Genomic DNA, 24594 nt, shown 5'->3' on the forward strand with positions numbered 1-24594 from the left:
ATTTTTTTTCTTTTCAAATATTGAGCCATAGTCATAAAACTACTAAGCTAATTATGAAATTCATAAAACTAAGGAACAAGAAGTCTGAAAATGTGACAGTGATACATGTTCATTCACACAATTCTGAGGTAGCATGTTCAGGACTGCAGAACATAATGCAAACGGAGATCACCAGTACATCTCTAGACAAATACTGGTGGATTATGCAAGGCGTCTCCCCTTCCCCCATCCCCCTATTACCACATCACTCTCCCCTCCCCCCCCCCACAAAAAAGTGAGACCGAATAGTCAAGTAGTCAAGGAGGAAGGAAAGACCGAGGAGTGAGCACTGACCAGACCTCCACTGTATAATTGCGAAGAGAACTGGGACCTTGGGGAGGTTTATTGCCACTCAAATTCCAATAAAGACCAATGGCCACTGCCAACAAGAAATCAATGGCAAGCAGCTGTTGCGATGATGCAAATTTATTTGTGAATGTTATCGAAAGAGGTGGAAAGTACTAGCAAATCTGGGGAGACTTGTTGTCACTCAGCTTTCAGGGAACACCACAGGCTGTATTCAATGAGATCTTTGATGACCTGTGTGAAAGCTCCTTGTGAGCCAATAATAATAGATACGATCAAGTGGGGAAAGCAGTACACTGAGAATTATGCAAACAATTGCATCTTGAACACACTGACAAATGGAACAAGCACAAACCGGCAGCATTACTTGAAAATGAAAGTCACAAATCCAATGGAATATGGATATACAAACGGATAAATCTATCCAAGCAAGAAAACTGGATGTGATAATAGCTAACAAGAAAGAAAACTCCTTCCAGATTGTAGATTTTGCCATTCCAACAGATCACAGACTGAAGAATAAAGAGACAGAAAGAGGAACAAATACACAGAACTGGTCAAAGAACTTAAAGGGATATGGAAGATGAAGAAAGTCAAGATAACAATAATGAAAACTGCTGAAATATGAAGGGAAACACTTGAATGCGGATACAAATACACATGAGCTACAGGCATATGCCGGACATATAGAAACTACTACAAATGCAAAACACAAAAAAACATCACATGAAATCATGAAAACTGAAACTGTATAATTGTAAGTTACCCCCCACCCCCACCCCCACCCAAGCAGTCCTACTTTCCACCCTCCCCATTTTTGTTTTTCTATCATTGTTGCTAAGCAACAACATGGAAAAAAATGGCTTTACCGATGACAGGTGAATTAAAATAACGGTTTCGATTATCGATTATTGGTAATTATCGGGAGTAATCTGAGACAGAACTTAACTAAGATCACTCCCAAACTTATACACTAAAGTTCTGTAAATTTTAAAGAAAAATCTGTTCAGCCGTTTCGGAGTCTATAAGGAACGGACTCACACACATACACACAGACAAAGTTGCATTTATATAATTGTAGAGATAAAGGAAGACCTTATTTATTTATACACTTACATTTGCTTTGTTTCCTTGTTACCGACAAACAGGTTATATGACAAAATATTTACTACCTTTCATTTAGATTAATTAAAATGGTGGTTGGTTATATCAAGTGCAATGGTGGTTGGATAAACAGAGCCTGCGTCATTGAAACTGATGGCTTGTCTGGCTATTATCAAGAGAAAAATTGCGGCTTGGCAACGTCATGGGGAGGATACTATGGATCATATTAAATTATATATATATATATATATATTTTTTTTTTTTTCTTCATAAGATTTGGTTTCAGTTTCGATTCACAGTGATGCTCCCAAGTCATATGGATATATTTTTTATTTTTGAAATCACAACGTTTTAATATATAAAAATCGCTAGCTTACATAGATACTTTTGCAGTTTTAACAAAAGAGCTACAATAATATCAAGGTGTCTCCACTTACGCTGAACATCCAGAGAATGCCAACATCAATATATTACATATCAAAGAATCCACTGTGGAATTTCCACAGGTCCCACTAGTATTCTTGATTCCAATAAACATGCAATTAATAGTAAATAAAATGCATCATTACTTGCATATTTCTGATGGTTTTACTTATATTTTTAGAACATTTCGGCTGTAGTACTCTCTGGCCTTCTTCAAGCGCTTTTTGAGGCAGTTAGTAACAGTTTAAATCTAAATTCTTTAATTCAGAAATTCCTAGAAACTTATAGATTACAGCAAAAGTTGTATGAAGATCTTCAGTGAGAAAAACGGACGAAACGTTATGAACGTGGCAACAATCAAGATGAAGGTAACAAACTGAAACATGTTAATAAGATTAACAACACCATCCTCATCTAAATGGTTCATGTAGTACATGTAAAATTATGCAGTCACTGTCCCCATAAATGACGTGTGACCCTTCATTACTTTGTCAGTTATGATGTCATAAAGGATTTTTCATCTGTTTTAGTCGAAGATGCCATCCTTTTGTGAAGTCATCTAGTGTGCACGGGAAGAGACAGGATACTTGCAACATATGAGGCAGTCAAAATATGCCATCGTTTTCGATCTGAAGCTAGATCCACAGCGTCCATCCAGTTTCTTCCTGTTGCAATCAAATCTTTCTCGATTGTTTGTTTCCAGTTAATTTTTTGGGCTTTCTCTCCTTTTTCCATCAGAGGTCCATTGAAGTACTTGGTTGGCAATTCTCTCTGGGGCCAATCTAAGAATATGTGTGAGTCAGCCTAAACATCCTTTGCAGCTTATTGATGATACTACTTGATAGTTAATGCTGTATCTGATTTCTTGGTTGGTAATTTGATCATCAGAATCTTTCTAAATTTTAATAGTATATATCTCTATAATTATATAAATGCAACGTTGTCTCTGTGTGAAAGTTCGTTTCTTTATTGACTCCAAAAATGGCTCAGCAGATTTTCATTAAAGTTTACAGAATTTTAGTGTATAAGTCTCGGAGTGATCTTAGTTAAGTTTTGTCTCAGAATCCTCCGATAATTACCAATAATAGATAATCGAATCCGTTATTTTAATTCATCTATCATTGGTAAAGCCATTTCTTCCATGTCGTCACTTAGCAACAATAATAGAACAACGGGCCGTAAAAATTCTACTGTGGGTTAGTTGATGGCATGTTTTTTTTGCATGACGTGGTCTGTAGGTTCAAACTCCGCACGTAAATTTCTTAATGTTTTTTTTCATTAACTGGAAAAAAGTTTATATAAAATAATTTTATAAAAGAAACAGTAGGTTATCTAGAGTGCAATGTAGAATAACATATTTTGGACTAAGTTATTGCATAGAGGTATGTGAAGCTTCCTTGCGGGCGATTTCATGGATTTCGATTACAATAAAAATATAGGAGTGTTAAATATTCATTAATCATAATTCAATCTTGGGCAACGTCGGTCTCCCTGCTAGTAAGTATATAAAAACGCACATGTATAAACACTTTTATTTCTTAATGAAATATTACAAATTGCCTTTCTCCTTATTGATTTTCCTTTGCCAATTACGGTGACCCTGATTACAAAGGTCAACAAAGCCATATCATCAATGCACAAACATATATATCAAGGATGAAACAGAAAATACTGTGTAGCTTAATTGCCATATATATATATATATATATATATATATATATATATATATATGTATATATATATATATGTAATCACGTAAGTAAAGTCACAATGTTACAAATAATAATTTGTAATTTTTGAAGAGCTTGTTTTTTCAGTGTAAATTTACAAACAGAACTGTTCTTGCTACGAACATATCAGAATTATCTATATATCTATAAAAGTGAAATTGTGTGTCTGTGTGTGTACATTTCCCTACCAAACTATTCTGTCAATTTTCAGTCCACAGACTCAAGATTTGACATTTGGGAAAATCTTTTTAATCAGTTTTTGGCCAGAAATTTGATTGTCAAGGGGTCAATGTTCAACGATTTGACCTTTGAAAACTCTACCAAACTCCTCTGCCAATTTTGGGTCTAAACACCTGAAATTTTAAATTTAGGTTACTTGGGCATGAATCAACTTTTCAATTTCATTTGATCCCAAAACAATAAATGTTAAAGGATCAAAATTGGGGTCAAAGTTAAAAAAAAAATTAAACCTCTGCGGTTTTTACCAAATTACTCAGCCAATTTTTGGTTTAAACATTTGAAATTTTACATAAAGTGTATTCAGACATAGAGCAAGCATTTTAATCGGTTTTTGGCCGAAAATTTGGCTGCCAAGGGGTCAAAGTTCAAAAGATTTGATCTTTGCAGTCTCTAGCAAACTATTCAGTCAATTTTGAGTCTAAACATTTGAAATATTACATAAAGGGTATTCAGATATGCAGCAAACTTTTTAATCAGTTTTTGGGCGAAAATTTGGCTGCCAAGAGGTCAAAGTTGAAAGAGTTAATCTTTGGAGACTATACCAAACTCCTCCGCCACTTGAAATTTTAGATGTAGGTTACCTAGACATGAGTCAAACTTTTTAATATATATATATATATATACATATGCACATAAAGTTATAAACAATAGATAGGGCCCAAGCAAAGCCGGGCTTAACTGCTAGTATATATATATATATATATATATATATATATATATATATATATATATATATTTGTCATCCACATACAGTACTGTTTCGTTGTATCACAAACAAACAAATAGTGGGCTTTGCTTAATTGCTTAAATACGCGTCGGGTGAAAATATATTTACAAAGTTCTCAACCCAAAGAGGGAGGGGCTTTAATTTGTCATCCACATACAGTACTGTTTCTTTGTATCACAACTCATCAGTGCGGCTAGACATACACCTTTCCCCAACCGTGGATCGAACCTACCATAGCCGCGTTGTTAGTCGACAGCTCTAACCATCGGACCACGAATCAGTGGCGTAAATATTTCTCCTCGAGTGTGTATTAAATTCACACCCACCCGTTGCAGACAGTGCTCAAACTATCATTTGTTTACAAACAAATAGTGGGATTCACTATATGTATATACATATATATTGTAAGTTTTGAAAATATATATGGCAATTAAGCTACATAATTTTCCGCATTTCATCCTTGTGAGGATTCATCAGGCTATATATATATATATATATATATATATATATATATATATTCCTAAAAATATATATATATCTTCTATATTCCTATAATTTTTTTTTGTGTATTGATATTCATATATATACCCTTTTTTTCTATTTATTTAAAAAGAAACTATAACTTTCTTATATATAGTTTGTGGAATTTCATTTATCTGCAAAAGATTGAACTAATTTGCATATTCTTTTAAACATTCATTTTAATTAATTCCCTATTAGTTTTTTCCCCGTTTTCTCATGGGATTATCATCTTTAATTAACTATTATGTGTCATTATATTAATGCAGATATTCTATATGATTTATACTTGCATAATATTTGCATAAAAAGGTTATAGTAAACACAAACCTCTTTCTATATATACTTATGTGTGTGTATATATATATTTGTTAAAACATTTTGCCTACCAAACTCCTCCGTCAGTTTTTGATCTAGAGACATGAAACTTAATATATAGGATATTCGAATCCATGAGAATCTTTATATTTGGGTTTTAGTCATGGAAAATTGGTGTAAATATGTGAAAATGCAAAAAAATGGAATTTGCCAGGTGATGGTTGAATGACAGTATTACTAATATACATGCATAACGTAATAGCTGTTGGTTCATGTTTTAATTTTTAGCCTGGCAGAAAACATGTCTTCATAGCTTAGGCATTAACGTCAAAGGAAAAAGTAAATCATAATGAGTGAATAAGGAAGAAAAAGAGACGATTTTCTAATGTGTTTGTTCTCTATTTTTGTGTCGTAAATTGGCAAAAAGGGGAAAAAGAAAGGTAGGGAAGACAAATATTGTAACTGATATTGCTTTCTCCCCTACAGCATGTTCATTAATGCGAATTTGGCTTTTTTATCTTTTTTTTTTTTTAAATTCATTTGAATTGAATGCTTTTAGATATGACTTACCTCTAAAAGTCCTTCATTGACAAACTGTACTCTTGATTTGAAAATGATGATGTCCAGTAAATAAATACCATCGCATAAATAGTCAAAAATCATCCAGTAATAAACGTTGGATTTGTCCTGGTATGGGAATACTCCTCTCAGTGGTATCACAGTGCAGTTGTATAAAAAGGCAAGAGTTACTAAAGCTAACCACGACATATATAATTTACCTGAAAAAAAAAAAAAAAAAAGGTAACATAAGTTCATATATATATATCTTTCATTCTATAATCAAGTTCTAGTCCATCACCTTACAGTTACTAAACTTCTGTCCGACCAACAATATGGATTTAGGCAAGCCCATTTTTCTGCAGATATCCTAATTGTAATCTCTGAACGTATATACCATGGACAAAGCAGGGGAAGATAGAGTAGTAGCCATAGATATATCTAAGGCTTTTGACAGGGTATGGCATGATGGTCTTATCAGGAAAATCAGATCATATGGTATTACTGGACGAATACTTAACATAATTAAATCCTTCTTAAATAAGAGAATCCTGATTGTCCTCGATGGTCGTACATCAAAACAATATGATATAAATGCGGATGTACCTCAGGGGTCGATTCTTGGTCCTTTATTATTCCTGCTATTCATAAATGACCTCCTTGATATGATAGTCTCTGAGATGGGTATATTCGCTGAAGATACCACGCTCTATAACAGGCACAAGGGGAAAACAAATGAACATATATCCAAGGCAATGGCGGAAACCCTAGTGGAAGACCTCCAGTCTGTAGTGGAATCGGGACAAAAATGGATGGTAACATTCAATGTTGCTAAGACCAAGCTTGTTTCCTTTAATAATTACAAGAAACCTTCTCTACCACCAATAGCTATGGCTAATGATTCATTACCTGAAAGTATTTCTTTCAAACTCCTCAGTTTAACATTTACAGAGAACATGAGTTGGAACACATACATCAAGAGCATTGCCTTGGCTACTATGAAAAAAGTGGGCTCTCTCTACTGTGCTAGAAAATTACTTATGCCTGAAAATATCCTGTACTTCTACAAGGCCACTATTCGCCCATATATGAAGTATTGTTGTCACACTTGGGCTGGTGCATCTGCTACTAGTCTCTCACTCCTGGACAGGGTTCAAAAGAGAGTCGCCAACCTAATAGGTCCCGAACTGTCAATTAGGCTTCAGCCTCTGTCCCATCGACAAAATATTGCATCTCTCTGTTTTACAAGTATTTTAATGGTAGATGCTCCGACGAACTACAAGCCCTTGTAACTCCTCGATGTAAATACCCCTGACAAACCCAACAAGCAGCAAAATCCCACTCCCTACACAGTAGAAATCCCCAGCCTTCTACTCTAATAGTTTCTTCCCCAGAACTGTTAGACTTTGGAACTCCCTTCTGGGTTTCTGCTTTCCCAATTGTACTGACACGCAGAAGTTCAAGTGTAATGTGAACAGACAACTCCCTACATAGTATCCCTGCAATTATGTCCCAGATAGTAGCCTCCTACATCAAAGTGGCACTGTGCCTTGATTGAGGTGAAAGTGAAATAAAAAAAGAAAAGAAAAGAAGAAGAAATAATAATGATGATGATGATGATGATGATGATGATGATGATGATGATAATAAAGACCAATGTATAGCTATTTGTATATAAATGAAAATAAATATTTCATTTTTCTAATCCCCAGAAAAATGTTTCCATATTATTATTATTATTATTATTATTATTATTATTATTTCTTTAGGTCATCATAAATAATAATAATAATAATAATAATAATAATAATAATAATAATAATAATAATAATAATTGATATATGAAAAACTATATTACTGACATAATTCTATTTTATATCAATTTTAAATGATTTTGTATGCATATTAATGTAAACAGAGGCAATCTGTTAATACAATATCAAATATAGATGTAAACTGTTTATCTATTAATTTTCTTTCATTTCAAACCGACTAATATTTCGAGATATATTTCTTCTTCAAAATGAAATTAAGAATTGAGATCAAAGTTTATTTTGTTGCTATTGAATATGTCATTTATATATCATGCTTTTTTTTTTTTTACTTATAAATGCTTGTGTAGGTTGAAAATATTATTGTTAGAATGTTGTAAAATATGTGAAACTATTTTTTAAATATTTAAGGAACAAGCAGATAAAAATCCATGAAACTTTGAGAAAGTGCTTAGAATACTATTCAGCTACTCCGGTCAGAAAATAAAAGTATTTAAAGAAGTATTAGCGAAACTATGGCAGAAGATAGGAATATTTGTTGATTTCAGTGTGTCAAGTTATTAACGAAGTTGAGAAAAAAACACAATATACCCATAACTTGTTTATTGAAATATAATTCAAACATTACATAAAATAGGAAAAATCCTTAGAACACAATAACTACAATTTTTACGTTTACACAATTAGTTTGCGATCCTTTTTTATGAATGACTTGTAAAAGACGTTGGTCCACAGAATTAGTTAGATTTGTGATTTCGTCAACAGTTCTTCCTCGCGATACCTCTTGGAGAGCATCCTACAACTCATCTTTGCTCTTAAATTAGCGTCCACTTGCATAGAGGCGTCGCTTCATGATACTCCAAAGGTTCTTAATTGGGTTCAAATCTGCTGAATTTGCAGGCCACTCCATTTTCGTCGGTTTTCTTTCACAAATATTGTATCTAATCAAAAGTGTAGTTTACCAGGCCACAATATTTGCGAAAGAAAACCCAAATAGCAAGAAATATTACGTAGGTATGACTTCTTTAGATTTCAAAACTCGATACTATGACTACAAAAATACATTCAACTATAAAAAACACCGTATGAAAACAACACTAGCGAATGAATACTGGGAACTCAAGGAAAGCGGACATTCGCCGGTAGTCGAATGGAAAATAATAAGACAAGCTACCACATGTAGGGACCTAGACGACCCATGTAGATTATGCCTTCATGAAAAATTTGCTATCCTGTACTTTAAAGAACCCCAACATCTATTAAACTGTAGAAGAGGAATAGCAAACAACTGTGTTCACAAGATAAAATTTACTCTAGGATAGCGATACAAAATAGTTTTTAAACTAAAAAAAACAATAGAAGATAAACAAATAAATAAATTAAATAAACATGAATATACATAAACGATCACACATATATGTATGTATATATATATGTGCATATATGTGTGTACACATATATATATTTATATAAAATAAAAAAAAAACCCACACTAACCTAGATTTAAAACAGATCAAGAAGCTAAATATCCAGGCTAAATAGAACACACACAAAGGAACAGGTCAACCAGAGATCAAATAGGCCTTTGTCCGATAAATGCATTCTCATTGGCTGATAGGAAACGCGCAGTGGATACTAGAAAGCTGATTGGATAACTAAAATTTCAATAGAAGATGCACATATAAAAACGACAAACAACCACAGAATTCACGCATAAGCCTGAAGAATCCTAGAGTGGATGAAACGCGGAATATTCAGCATAGCTTAATCGCCATATACATTTTATAACTTACTAACTAGCTCTACCTACGTATTGAGCACTTTTGAAGTAATACTTAAAGTTTACGCATAAATCTATACTTTCGTATATTAATTTATGTGAGTAAATTAAGTAGTTATATATATATATATATATATATATATATATACATATATATATATACATATATATATATATATACATATATATATACATATATATATATATACATATATATATATATACATATATATATATATATACATATATATATATATATACATATATATATATATATACATATATATATATATATATACATATATATATATATATACATATATATATATATATACATATATATATATATATATATATACATATATATACATATATATATATACATATATATATATATATACACATATATATATACATATATATATATATATATACACATATATATATACACATATATATATATATATATATACATATATATATATATATATATATATATATATATATATATATATATACATATATACTCCTATAAATTTGTGTTTTTTTGTGTATTGATAATCATATTAAAAACCTTTTTTTCTATGTATTAGTATTTATTTGCTTCCACACAAAAACAAAATGTGACAAAAGGTCGTTTTTAATGTGGGGGAAAACCAGCTCTGCTAAAAAAAAAGGCAAAAGGGGTATTCTAGTAGGGACCCAAAATAATAATTCTCTCAGTATAGAGGGTTTTCCCTCCATTGACCAAGGACAAATTACCTTAAGAGTAGCATCGGAACAGATACTACACCTTGATTTTGGTCCAAAGGCAAAGAATAACAGAAAAAAGCAAGCCTATTTTTCTATTGGTATTTATTTGCTTCCCCATGAAAGCAAAATGTGACACAAGGTCGTTTTTAATGTGGGAAAAAGGAGTACTTTGGTAGGGACCCAAAATAATAATTGTCTCAGCATAGATGGTTTCTTCTCCATTGACCAAGGACAAATTAACCTAAGAGTAGCATTGGAACAGATACTACACTTTGAAATATTAAATCCTTTGTTCAGGCTAAAAATAAACATAAAAAACTTAGGCATAAGGCCAATTCAAAAAGGGGGGAAAATGGGGGTCGTTGGTCATCCTTGTCACTCCAGAACTAAACAAAAGTTTCTCTTAGCTAGTATCTTCTTCCACCATAATACCGCATTCACCCTTTCGTACTGGGGTACATCCTATTTAGAACCCAATTGTTTAGAACATTTTTTATTGGCGTGTAAAACCAAAAAAGATAACAATAATGGTACAATAGTTCATTTGTGTCGAGGGTGGGGGAAAAAAATACAAAATTGGTTAGTAAGACCTTCCGAACCCCGTCTAGTTGATAGACCACCCGTTCCACTTTGGCTTGTAAAGGAACCTGAGCTCCTGCGAGATAGTTTCTAAGTGGGAATGCCTTCTAGATGGGGTGAAATGGAGAAAAGAAAAATTTGTGGGTGAGGGGGGATGTTAGTGATTGATTTCTTTCTCTCTAAGATGGGTGAAATTTAAAAAGATGGGTGAAAAGAAAAATTGCAGTTAGGAGGGGAATCTTGGAGGCTTCCTAGTCGGGGAGGGATGTGGCACTTACTCGGCTAGCTAAGAGACTAAAGATTAGGTTACACTTGACAGAACTACATGTTTCACACCTAGGCAGGGAACACGTATTCAAATTTGGTTCTTTTTTGTACACACAGACTTGCTACATGTATCCATCTTCTGTCAAATGCAGCGCGATGACGCCTCTTTTTTTCACATCTGATCTTCACCTGTAGTTGGTATTTAAAGAAAGTGATTAGATCTTGATCAGAAAAAGACAGCACCCCCCAGTCGCGACGTCTAAATCACCATTCTCGCCACGGCCAGAATTGTAATGTAGACTATTTGTTTTTCCCGGTCCCACAGTGGCCTCACGTTGTCAATGACATTGGATACGATAATCGGGCGAGGATGCTAAGGATCGATGTGAGTCGTCACTTTTCTGACATACGACCAGTACAGGCAGAGTTCACTGCAATCGAAAAAGTGTGCTCAGTCATTTCTACGGTCATTGTTCTGTAACGGGGACAAGCAGGCGACTCCCAAAAAACGGAACTGCATTGTATGTTGTTGAGGGGAAGTGCATTTCGGGTTAATTGCCAGGTCAGAGAGAAATCTGAATTGTTCAGATGACTTGCACCCAGCGCCAAACTCCATGCAGAGTGGATCTCACTCTGTTGCCAAACTAAACGCGTGCATAGCGGGTCGGCGGCGCCCCCCCCCTCACCTCACTAGATCCCTGTGGAGTTCCCTACAGGTAGCAGTCACAAGGTCGCTGGACCTTGGTAGTCATTTTAGCATGCCTTAGCACTCTTTTAAAAAGGCAGATTCTCCCCGCAGCCTGTGACGGCTCTCAACAGAGGGGTCGAGAACGAGGTCGGGAAAGGCGGCAGTAACTGCGGATTGCCATGGTTGATCATCTTGCATATAGTGGCTCAGGAAGGCCAGCCTCTCAGTGTCTCGATGACACTTCAAATCCGGTATTCTCAAGCCTCCCTCACACGGACATTGAATACAGACCTGTCTGCCCACCGAGTGTCTTCCTTTGTCCCAAAGGAGTGACCGACTTGCTGCGGTTCATCTTGGCTCCTATAATTCTTTCATACCAAGCGAGCTAGCTAATTTTCTTATTCGTTTAAACATTCATTTTAATTACTATTACGTGTAATTATATTCATGATTTATACTTGCATAATATTTGTGTAAAAAAGTTATAATAAACATAAACATCTTTCTATATATATTTATGTATATGTATATATATTTGTTTAAAAAATTTTGCCTACCAAATTCTTGTGTCAGTTTTTAGTCTACAGACATGAAACTTAATATATAGGGTATTCAAATCCATGTGAAACTTTATATTTGGGTTATAGCCAGGGAAAATCAGTGCAAAAGTGTGAAAATTAAAAAAATAGAATTTGCCAGGTCAAGGTCGAACGATGGCATTATGAATATGCACGCATAACGTAATAGCTATTGGTTCCATGTTTTAATTTTTAGCCTTGCAATAGACATGTTTTCATATCTCAAACTCATGTGAAAGGAAAAAGAAAATTGTAAGCTAAACGTTTTGGTTTTTGATTCTCGGTGGTGGCGCACGAGTGATTTTTTAAAAACTTTTTAAATCATTAATATATATTGGGTCCAATATAATATAATGATAAATACGAAAACCGCATTTATAGAAATATCATATTGAAGCATATTTTACAACCAGGCAATGCCGGACGCCCTGCTAGTAGGAGGATAAAACCTGGATGCTATATTCTGGAATTAGTCACATAAAATACATGTATAGTGGGAAGAAGATGTCAGCTGTCACAATGATAAAAGAGTATATTCACCCTGAATGCATTGAGTGGTAAGCTTTTAGAGATTAGTTCTGATCAAGCGTTTTATGTTGAATGCGTTATTATAGCAAGTTATGAAAGAGTTAGTGTGTAGAGATTTTGTTTGAAGGTCTATTCTGTTGATTCAATGTCACATCTGAGAGCAATAATCTTGATATTATTGGCAAAATGAAAAACTTTCTGTGAGATACCATCTAGCAGGTCGTTGATAAACACCAGGAACAGTACCAACTTTGAGAACTCTACCAAACTCCTCCGCCAATTTTGGGTCTAAGCATTTGAAATTTTAGATATAGATTCTTTGGACATGGATCAAACTTTATAATTTGATTTGAGCCCAAAACAATAAGTGCTAAGGGGGTCAAAATTGGGGTCAAAGTTAAAAAAACATTGACCTCTATGGTCTGTACCAAATTACTCAACCAATTTTTGGTCTAAATATTTGAAATTTTGCATAAAGTGTATTCAGACATAGGGCAAGCTTTTTAATCGGTTTTTGGCCGAAAATTTGGCTGCCAAGGAGTCAATGTTCAAAAGATTTTACCTTTGCGGTCTCTAGCAAACTATTAAGCTAATTTTGCGTCTAAACATTTGAAATTTTGCATAAAGGGTACTCAGACATGCAGCAAGCTTTTTCATCAGATTTTGAGCAAAAATTTGGCTGCCAAGAGATTAAGGTTGTAATAGTTGACCAAAATTAGCGAAGAAGTTTGGTAGAGTCTGTAAACTCTACTGAACTTCTCCGCTAATTTTGGGTCTAAACACTTAAAATTTTAGATGTAGGTTACCTGGACATGGATCAAGCATTTTAATTTGATTTGAGCCCAAAACAATAAATGTTAAGGGTTCAAAATTGGAGTCAAAGTTTTAAAAAATTTTACCTCTGCAGTCTCTACTAACTTTTCTCTATATTAGTTTAGGAAGTCTATTATATAGAGCATTACCGTACATATTCACACTTTTTAATATATACATATGCACATAAAATTATGAACAGTACATAGGGCCCGAGCAAAGCCGAGCTAAACTGCTAGTGCATATATAAATATACATGGAAAGAGATTTGTGTTTACTATAAATTTTTTTATGGAAATATTACACAACTATAGATCATGTAGAATATTTGCATGAATATAATTACACGTAATGGTTAACTAAAGATGATCATCTCCTAAGAAAACCGAAAAAACTAATAGAGAATTAATTAAAATGAATGTTTCAAATAATATGCGAATTAGTAAGATCTTTTGCTAGTGAATGCAATTCAACGAGCCATATATATAACAACGTTGTATTTTCTTTATAAATAAATAGTAAAAAGGTTTTCCTTCGGGCCCAGATCAAAATGTAGTAAATTGATTGTAACTTTTTTAAAACCGGAATAAACTATATAAACAAGATCAAAGTGTAGTATATGTTCCGATGCTACACTTAAGGTAATTTGTCTCGGTCAATGGAGGGTTACCCCTCCATTGACCGAGACAAATTATTATTTTTGGTCCCAGCCAGAGTGCCCCTTTTACCTTCTTTTCGGGGAGCTGGTTTAACCCCACATTAAAAACGACCTTGTGTCACATTTTGGCTTTCATGGGGAAGCAAATAAATACTAATAGAAAAAAGGGGGTTTTAATCAATACACTAAAAAAAAAAACAGATTTACAGGAGTATAAATTTCAATTAGGATATCCAGCACTCATTGTTTCAATTTTATCACTTTGTTTTTGCTGGTGATGGGGCATTCTACTGGATGCCAAACATTCTCCCATTAGTTCAGTTACTCTAACCGAGAGAACTTTTTTAAGATTCTAACCGCCTCTTTCAGTGCAATTGTCTGTATTTCTCTTGTGCAATTGTTTGTATTTCTATTGCACTTGGTTCACCGGGTATATATGCCAGATGTATGGGAACTATAATGTTCCACATGACCTCTTTACACTGGTTCCACAAAGAGAAATGTGTGGAAACTCACAGAAGCTGTATCTTAGATGATTTGGGGTGAAAGGTTTCTTTTTTTTTTTTTTTGACTAAGGTCACTCCCCTCTTTCATAACTTGCTTTTACAAGGTTCTAGCACTATATGTTAATCTTTTGACCTTAATATTGAACTGAAAAAAAAAAAAAAAAAATGGCGATTTAATGTCTTAAAACACTACCATTTAAGAATTAAATATATTTGAAATGCGATACTGCCAAAAATTTAAATATTTTTAATAAAAGAATTAAAAAAAATAAAAGATACAAAATTCTTACTTTGTGGATCCAGAATTTCAGGGAACTTAAGGCACTTAATACATTTTGGTAATTTGATTTGACAGCAGCCGAGTTTGATTAGTTGATCTGTTTTTGTACTTGTGAGGGAGGCACTGCCCTGGGAACTGATTGGTAAAAAAGATCCCAAATTCTGTTGTCTTGAAGATCGTTCTTCTTCATCCTCTTCTTTTGATTTAACTGAAATGGAAAACATTTACACCAATGTGATGTATACACACATACACTTTAGTATAAGTAAAATTTTATAGACATAAGAAAATGCCTACGCAGATTTATCTACGTTTCAACAATGTTAATTGTCTCATGAGGAACTCAACAAAACTCTATATGTTCTACATATGTATTGAGCATTTTTGAAAAGATATTGGTTATATATATATATATATATATATATATATATATATATATATATATATATATATGTATGCGTGTGTGTATGTTTCAAAATGGGTACCTTAAAAAATAAGTGATGCTGCGTCTATGAATTTTCTTTTTTCCCTTTTCTGGCATTATATTACCATGTATTTTTCTTTCTAAGCAAAAATTTGTGTTTTTCTCGTTAGTATATGCACGAGAAGATTCGATATTGACATAATGATATCGACTGTTTTTGCATAACGAAACAGATCTGTAAAAAAATGTACAGAAATTTTAATATGCTGAAAGAACTGTTTGGTAAGAAAAATAAATATTTAGTTCTTGGAATGTTGCTATACTGTTATTCTTATCTATCTATCTATCTATCTATCTATCCATCTATCTATCTATCTATGCATCTATAGCTAAACAGCAGGGACAATTTCTGTTTGTTTTTTTTACAATCTATTTTTCCAGTGTTTGAACGCTCTGTTCGAGTGTAAAAAGAAATTTGTCATAGTCGCAAACATTTTTGACTTCCATGAGTCGTCTTCGGGCGAGTGATGAATTAAAAATTGTGTTTGGTGAATATATCGAAAAGTCGATTAAAATCGTTTAAAATCATTAAAAGCACTTAAGCATGCCTTTCTCCTCATATAAGCCTGATTGATGGTCGATTTGTTCATGCGAATGAGTAGGGCTTCAATGATTGGGAGTCACAGATCACAATGTGAGACGGCTGAAATGGTGGTGTTTTTAATTAATATGGTCCTAAATTCGTTTTTGGAGGTGTCATGTGCTGCAAGGTGTTGGTAAATGGAGCTGTCCGGGAAGATAGGTGACATGTTGACTGGCGAGATATACTGGTTCTAGTCATGAAAAGCAAACAGGAATTATCTGTGCTGTTCAACGAAACATGCATAAGAGAAAAAAAATGCTACCCAAATATACTATATATATATATATATATATATATATATATATACATATATATAACTACTTCATTTACTCACATAAAATTAATATACAAAAGTATAGATTTATACATAAACTTCAAGTATTTACTTCAAAAGTGCTCAATACGTAGTTAGAGCTAGTTAGTAATTTATAAAATATATATGGCGATTAAGCTACACTGAATATTCGGCGTTTCATCCACTCTAGGATTCGTCAGGCTTATGCGCATAAGCCTGACGAATCCTAGAGTGGATGAAACGCCGAATATTCAGTGTAGCTTAATCGCCATATATATTTTATAAATTACTATATATATATATATATATAGTAAGTTATAAAAATATATGTGGCAATTAAGCTACACAGAATATGACGAATTCTCACGAGAATGAAAGGCTGCATATTCTGTGTAGCTTAATTGCCATATATATTTTTATAACTTACTACCTAGCTCTACGTATGCAAAGTAAATACTGAAAATTTACGCATAAAATTATATTTTCATATATTAATTTATGTGATAAAATTAAGTAGTCATATATATATATATATATATATATATATATATATATATATATATATATATATATATATATAGAGAGAGAGAGAGAGAGAGAGAGAGAGAGAATATATATGGTGATTTAGTTAGACAGAATCTTTTTAATCTAACAATTTCCTACGAGGATGAAACACAGAAGACTTCGTGTAACTTAATTACAACATATATTTTCATAACTATATGCAACCCAGGGGAAGGGGGAAATAAAACTCAGATGAATAAATCAAAACTATGAATTTGGAATGAATAACTGAACCGCCTTAAGCAAAAAATTCTTATATATGAGAAAAGCAAACAATTTATGAAAAATAGTTCAGTTGGTGTGCAAGTCTGTGGTTGTGCCATTATGTTAATCATCTCCTTGAATTTCTTCTGTTAGCTAACTTTGTTTTTTTTTTAATCTACTAACACAACTTACCAAGAATAAAAGCCACTCAAGGATAAGGGTTAAAAAAAAAAAAACCCTGAAAATAATAAGCCAAATGACTGACCTGATTTTACTTCAAGACTGGAAAGTGACGACGACGACGATGATGATGTAGGCGTTGGTGGTTGGGTAGTCTTTTCCTTTACTCTTTGTGTACGGCTAGAGAATGCCCGAACCAACTCATGCATCTGTTCACTCAACGTCCGGCTCACATTTGAAAAATTGAAGGACTCATCTCTGAAAATGAAATTTAAAAATTAAAACATTAAAGTTTATCATTTCAAAAGAAAAGAGTGCTTGAATAGTACTTGAATAGTGCTTGAAGTGTGCAGACCGAAAACATCTTAGTTGACAGGATATCAATTTTTAGTAATTTTTCTCGATTATACTTATATATATATCGATCACAAATTCTCGATTAGTTATGTCCATGTCGAGAGTCAAAACAATGCAAAGAATATGCTGTTATCATAGCCCCAGTAATAAGGAATCTTTTTAAAAGGTCTGAGGATTTTATAAAGTCAAATAAAAGATTTCAAGATGGTTTAAATTTTATTAACATGCATAATTGACCATTTCAATTTTGAAGTTTGATAATCATGGGCCCCCTAAATTGTTATGGGCCCCCTAAATTGTTATGGGTCCTGGTGCAGTGCACCCACTGTACTCCGCTCTTGTAGGGTTTGGTTCAGTGTTATCCATTAGAGATCTATTCGACATTCATCATTAAATGTGATTGGTTCGATAGAAAGATATTGTGCCGAGATCGTTTGTTTAAATAACAGTGACAGTTCATGTTTATCTCTTTTCTGATCCATATTTTCAACTTAGTGGATCAATGGCATAATGTTCTGCTTGAGTGTGATCTGCAAACGTTTTTGACTCTCATGCGTCTTTATCAGACACGTGATGGGTTACAAAATTAAAATTGGTGAGTTTATTTGAGTTTATTAAAACCGTTTTAAAAGCTTATTAATATACGCTCTTACTCTTATATATATATATATATATATATATATATATATATATATATATAATTATTCCCACAGCCAGACAACATTGCAGCTCACAAGAGTCATGACAGTCAACAAACCGGAAGTCTAAGACTCGAGTTTCGCCCTCATCTGGGCTCATCAGCTGAACACATCTGAACTCGAGATTTGAAACCCAAGCCTCTTGCATGCAAGACGAGCACTCTACCATCAAGCAAAGGCTAGGGTTTCAAATCCCGAGTTCAGATGTCTTCAACTGATGAGCCCAAATGAGGGCGAAACTCGAGTCTTGGACTTTCGGTTTGTTGGCTGTCATGGCTCTTGTGAGCTGCGATATTGTCTGGCTGTGGAAATAATTATATATTCTCTCACATTCTAAAGATGTATATATATATATATATATATATATATATATATATATTTATATATATTATTAAAAGAACTGTCTTCATTTCTTAATCTCGCCAAAAGACTTCATTATACTCTGGAATTATCAATTTCGGTTTGTTTATCATTTTTATTGATTTTTATACATAGTCTACAAAATATTTTTTTTGCATTTTATGACCACAGTCATATAATGTCGTTTCATACAATGCTAAAACCAGAAAAATTTTTAGCTTTGCTATGTGTATAGATTTGCTATATTTCTTTCTTCTGAAGAGAAGAATTCTGCATTTTTGAAACTCCGCGGAATAAGGATTTATTATTCATCTTTGTTTGAGGTATTCTGTCAAAAAACAGGCAAAAACTATATGGTCTCCCAACTGATTTTGCCTATTTTCCCCATTTAAACCCCTGGCCTGATGCAAAACATGAGGGTAAAACAGCAAAATGACATCATTTCATGACAAACGATGCATTCAAAACCCCTATTTAGATACAAGTATGAATTTTTGGAGAAAAATTAAAAATTAGCCCCAAAAGGGGTGTTTTTAGCCTCACAATTTTCCCAGGGTAAAATATTACATTTCAGATGTATATTCATATGGTCTTGCTTTTGGGTAATTTTCAGCAAAATCTAAGGGTTGGAAAAGATTCTATTGTGAGAACAACTACCAAGATGAGAGCGATAGTCCAAACAATCAAAATTATTATCAATCCTCATCTCAAAAAAATTTAAAACAATTTATCTAACTGGAATGCATTAAATTTATAGTAATTTTGTTCAAATGAAGAAGAAAAAAAATCCACATTTTTTTTTACCCCTTTTTACCCTCTGGGGATGAAACCAGAATTTTTCCAGAGTGAAATATTACATTTCCAGATGAATATCCATATGGTCTGGCTTTTGGTTAATTTTCAGAAAATTTTCGGAAAATATTTATTTGATATGTCCCAAATTTTCAGCAAATATTTGATATGTACCAAATTTTCGGAAATTATTTATTTGATATGTACCAAAAAAGTGCTATTTTTGGCGATTTTGACCGCTTTTGACCCCCTGGAGAAGCAACCAGAATTTTGCCAGAGTCAAAGATTATGTTTTCAGATGTATATCATGTGGTCTTGCTTTTGGGTAATTTTCAGCAAAATCTAATGATCAGAAAAGATTCTATGTTCTGAAAAGTGTTATTTTTTGCTATTTTGGACTAAAAAACATTTTTGACCACTTTTGACTCCCTGGCGACGCAACCAGAATTTTCCCATTGTATAATATTACGTTTCTAAATGCATATAAATGCGGTCTTGCTATTGGGTAATTTTCAGCAAAATCTAAAGATCGGAAAAGATTCTATGTTCAGAAATGTGCTATTTTTGTTCATTTTTGGCTAAAAATCATCATTTTTAACCGCTTTTGACCCCCTGGGACACAACCAATCCCAGGATAAAAGATTATGTTTCTAGATGTATATCCATGTAATCTTTTGGGTAATTTTCAGCAAAATCTGATGGTCAGAAAAGATTCTATGTAACAAAATGTTATTTTTTGCGATTTTGAATTAAAAAAAACAACATTTTTGACTGCTTTGCCTCCTGATGATGCAACCACAATTTTCCCATGTATAATATTATGTTTCCAGATGTCTATATGTGTAGTCTTATTTTTGGCTAATCTTCAGATCTTTTGGCTAGATCTTCAAATCCAAATCTAATTGTCTGAAAATATTTTGTGCTGAAATGTGCTATTTTTGTCTATTTTGAGCTAAAATTCACCATTTTTGACCGCTTTTGACCCCCTGAGGACGAAACCAGAATTTTCCCATAATAAAATATTATGTTTCCAGGTGTATATCCCTGTGATCTTGCTTTTGGGTAATTTTCAGAACAATCTAATGTTCGGTAAATATTCTATGTACCAAAAAGTGCTATTTTTGCCTATTGAATGCTCAGAAGCTGCCGTTATGAGATAATTGAGGATAAGAAAGAAGTGTTATGAGAGTCATTGACACGGTCACACAAAAGGACTTCCATAATATATATATATATGTGTGTGTGTGTGTGTGTGTGTGTGTGTGTGTGTATATATATATATATATATCAGACTTTCTTCTGGTTAACATTTATGGCAATTTTGAAAACTGAACTCTATACAAGATAGATTAATCTATATATATTTTTTAGATATCTCATATCAGTAGATTTTTATTAGATGTTCTTCCATTAGGGATTGAACTCATAACGTCTACGTTGAGTTCTCTCTAGAAGAACCCTTAATCAACACCTTTTTCCACAAACCAAGATGAGAACAGCGTTGTGAAAAACCAACCTTTTTCTCTAACTAATCAAAGGAGATAACTTGAATATCAATTGGGAAGTCATGCCGATAATTCTGAGGCAATATTGTGAATATAAATTACAAGAAGAAGAGAAAGTTATTTTTTCAGCCAGTTGTAAGTTTTTTTTTTATCAGACTGTCATGCTTAAGTTTCTTTTTCAACAAATATTAATATTTTTAAACCCACTAAGCTTTAAGGAAATTGATCCATCAATTTTGTACCTAAAGATTGGATCCTTTATTTACTTACACTGAAGCATTTTCGTACTTCTGTTCCATTGGTTCTTTTTGAGGCCAGCACATTTGATCGCTCCATGCTGACCTTGAGCTAAGTAACGGCGATCGACCATAGCCCATTTTTGCTGTCCCAGCAGACTCTCGATCAAGCTTTGGAAATTTGAATTGAGAAATCTGCTGTCCCGACAATGAAGTATCCTTGCTACTTGATGACTCCAAACTTTCTCGGCGCCCTACAAAAGACAAAAATGAACAATTATAGTGAAACACTAAGTTTGAAAAAAAAACATGATATCATAGTAGTAATAGTCTGCAGATTTCGAAAAATTTTCTATTTTGATAGGTTCTTTTCTTGGACTACTTGCCTTTGGAATTCTCTCTACCAGCTCCCTATTTTCTTGACCAGACTAACATACAAAAATTCAAATATAATACAGAAAAACATCTTACTTCCCAGCTCTCCACACTTGTATATATATATATATATATATATATATATATATATATATATATATATATATATATATATATATATATTAGTGGCCTGACAAGGCCATAGAGGACACCACCGAAGCAGCAAAACTAATGCTGCCTGCTATGACACTATGCAAATGGAGGCAAATTTGGGCATATTTTATTGGTTTGAAAATTAGGTTCTTTTCTACCAATTGTCATAACATTTTAACCATAGGATAGTATTATAATCTTCAAAAAGTATGCAAATGTTCATGTAGTTTTGTCCCATAGAACCAAAAATATGAGCATTTCAATATTCAATTTGAATACTTATATATATATATATATATATATATATATATATATATATATATATATATTCCTTAACTTCTTAACCTTTGACATCCAAAATTATTATCAATCAATTTCTCTGATCCTTTTAAATAAGGATCTAATCTTTGCTAAAAGAAATTCTGACTTAACTAATTTAGAAGTTAAATTAATTCTCCTAGCGAGAAAGTCCCTTATACAATTTAACAATAAGCTTTGGACTAGAAAGGACACCCCTGATAATTTTTACATCTTGATGGGTCCTTCTGACTCTACAGAAGTTACCGATTTAGTGGGACTCTTCTTACTGAAAGAACTTAAATACCACTTTAAACATATCCAAGGGGGTCTTTATAGAGATGATGCCCTTTTTACTACAACAGCTAAGCCAAGAGAGTACAATAGAACAATTAAAAATTGCATAACTTCTTTAATAACTTTGGCCTTTCTATAATTATCGAACCAAACAAAAAACTTCAAATTTTCTAGATGTTACACTTAATCTTAACACCGAAACTCATAGCCCCTATCATAAACCCAACCTTACGCTTTTATACGTCCATAAATCTTCTAACCACCCCATCTATAGTACCATCCGTCTCTAGAAGAATTTCTGCTCTTTCTGCTGATAAAAAACTTTTAATCAAAATGCTACCTTCTTCAATAATGCCTTAAGAAACTCAGGACACAAGGAAAAGATTAAATACAACCATTATGCTCTTCCTGCAGGCCGCCTTAAATCTGTAATCACACACAGTATGACTTGTAAGAAACCAGTTCAAATAACAAGATCTGCCGCTATCAATAACAATGAACCAGTCTACATATATAATCCAAACCAAAATACTAATCGTAATACCTCTAACCCGCCCAGTCGCATGAGGAGAAAGAAAAATATTTGGGTTAATCCTTCATTTAGCGTAAATGTCAAAACTAATATACCTAAGGAATTCTTCAACATTGTACAAACCTCTTTCAAATACCCACACAGATATAGTTCTATTTTCAATAAAAACCCAGTCAGGATTTCTTATTCAACAATGCCTAATTTAGCACAAAGAATCTTAACATCTAATAACAAAAAAATTAAATTAACCCCCAAAACCCCTTTTCCAATTAAACCCAAAACTAACTGTAATTGTAATAACAAACATCTTTGCCCACTCAATAATGATTGCATCCATGAAGATATAATATATTCATGCACAATTACTGAGCTCCCACGCAATCCTCTCATAACAGACACTAATATTTCGTCTTCAAGTTATCTTCTTCCCATCCTCCATCTGATATAGTTACTAATCCAATATACCACTCGAGCAGCCCCTCCATCTACAGTCATACAACTAGCAATAGTAATAATAATAATAATAATAATAATAATAATAATAATAATAGTAATGAGAATAATAATATTTCCCCTAACAGCCATCCTAACACAAACAACACTCATTATCCCCTCCAAAATAGTCCTCGTACAATCATTATTCCACCCTTTGTTGAACATTATCAACAAAATTCAAACTATTTAACTAATACAAATCAGCAAATTAATATTAATATCAGACCTCGAGCTTTTAATAAAGTACATATATATATCGGCGCTACTTCAACATTAATTAAGAAAAGAATATCAAACCACATTTCTTCTTTTAACAAGCATAATTCTAATAATAACCAAGGAACTTCTCTAACCACTTTAATTAAAAAACTGAGCTCTAATAATACCCCTTTCTCAATCAAATGGACTATCATACAAAAAGTTAAGTCTTATACTCCAGGCTCCAAGTCATGTGGCCTCTGCACAACCGAAGCTATAACTATAATTACTTCCCCTCAAAATAACAATATAATAAATTCTAAAAACGAACTGATCTCTTTCTATAAGCATAAGTCCAAATTTAATTATGGTAATTTTGAAATTACATAGTTATTACTTTAACCTTTCAGATAGATATATAATTTTTCTTTAACATTATCGTTTTTTCTACGTACTTTCTTAATACTTTATAATTTAATAATTCTTTATTTTAATGCTTTATTTCTCCTTTGCTTGGACTTTTTTTTTATCTGCAATTTCCGTTTTAGTCTTTAAATATTCCTATTTATCTAATATATCAATCTACCTACACATTCATATCCTGTATGTATATTTACTTATATTTTACTATATGCATTTACTTACATACTTACTTGCTTTATTTGGAATTTGCAGATACCGGCCATCCTCTCCCTTCAAAAAAATTTTATTTTTGTATTTTATATTTTATTCTTTATTTATTATTTATTTTTTATTTATTTATCTTTTCCATTTAGTGTCTTTTAAAAACTCTTGCTGACATTTTCTTAAGTAATAACCTGTA

The 24594-nt window shown here is 32.7% G+C and overlaps 1 protein-coding gene across 2 annotated transcripts in view; it reads right to left on the minus strand.

Moving 5' to 3' along the window:
* LOC145277781 (cyclic nucleotide-gated channel beta-1-like) overlaps positions 1–24594 on the minus strand; it is a 138602-nt gene that overhangs the window by 71583 nt on the left and 42425 nt on the right. For both annotated transcript variants that reach the window (XM_080129541.1, XM_080129550.1), the window contains exons 2-5: positions 21459–21678; positions 17562–17734; positions 15177–15374; positions 5977–6185 (exon numbers count right to left, since the gene is read on the minus strand). In XM_080129541.1, coding sequence (XP_079985667.1) covers positions 5977–6185; positions 15177–15374; positions 17562–17734; positions 21459–21678 — 800 coding nt within the window. The remainder of the gene's footprint in view (positions 1–5976; positions 6186–15176; positions 15375–17561; positions 17735–21458; positions 21679–24594) is intronic.

Source organism: Euprymna scolopes, chromosome 1 (assembly GCF_053919585.1).
Source record: "Euprymna scolopes isolate OS-2025 chromosome 1, ASM5391958v1, whole genome shotgun sequence".
Taxonomy (NCBI): Eukaryota; Metazoa; Mollusca; class Cephalopoda; order Sepiida; family Sepiolidae; genus Euprymna; species Euprymna scolopes.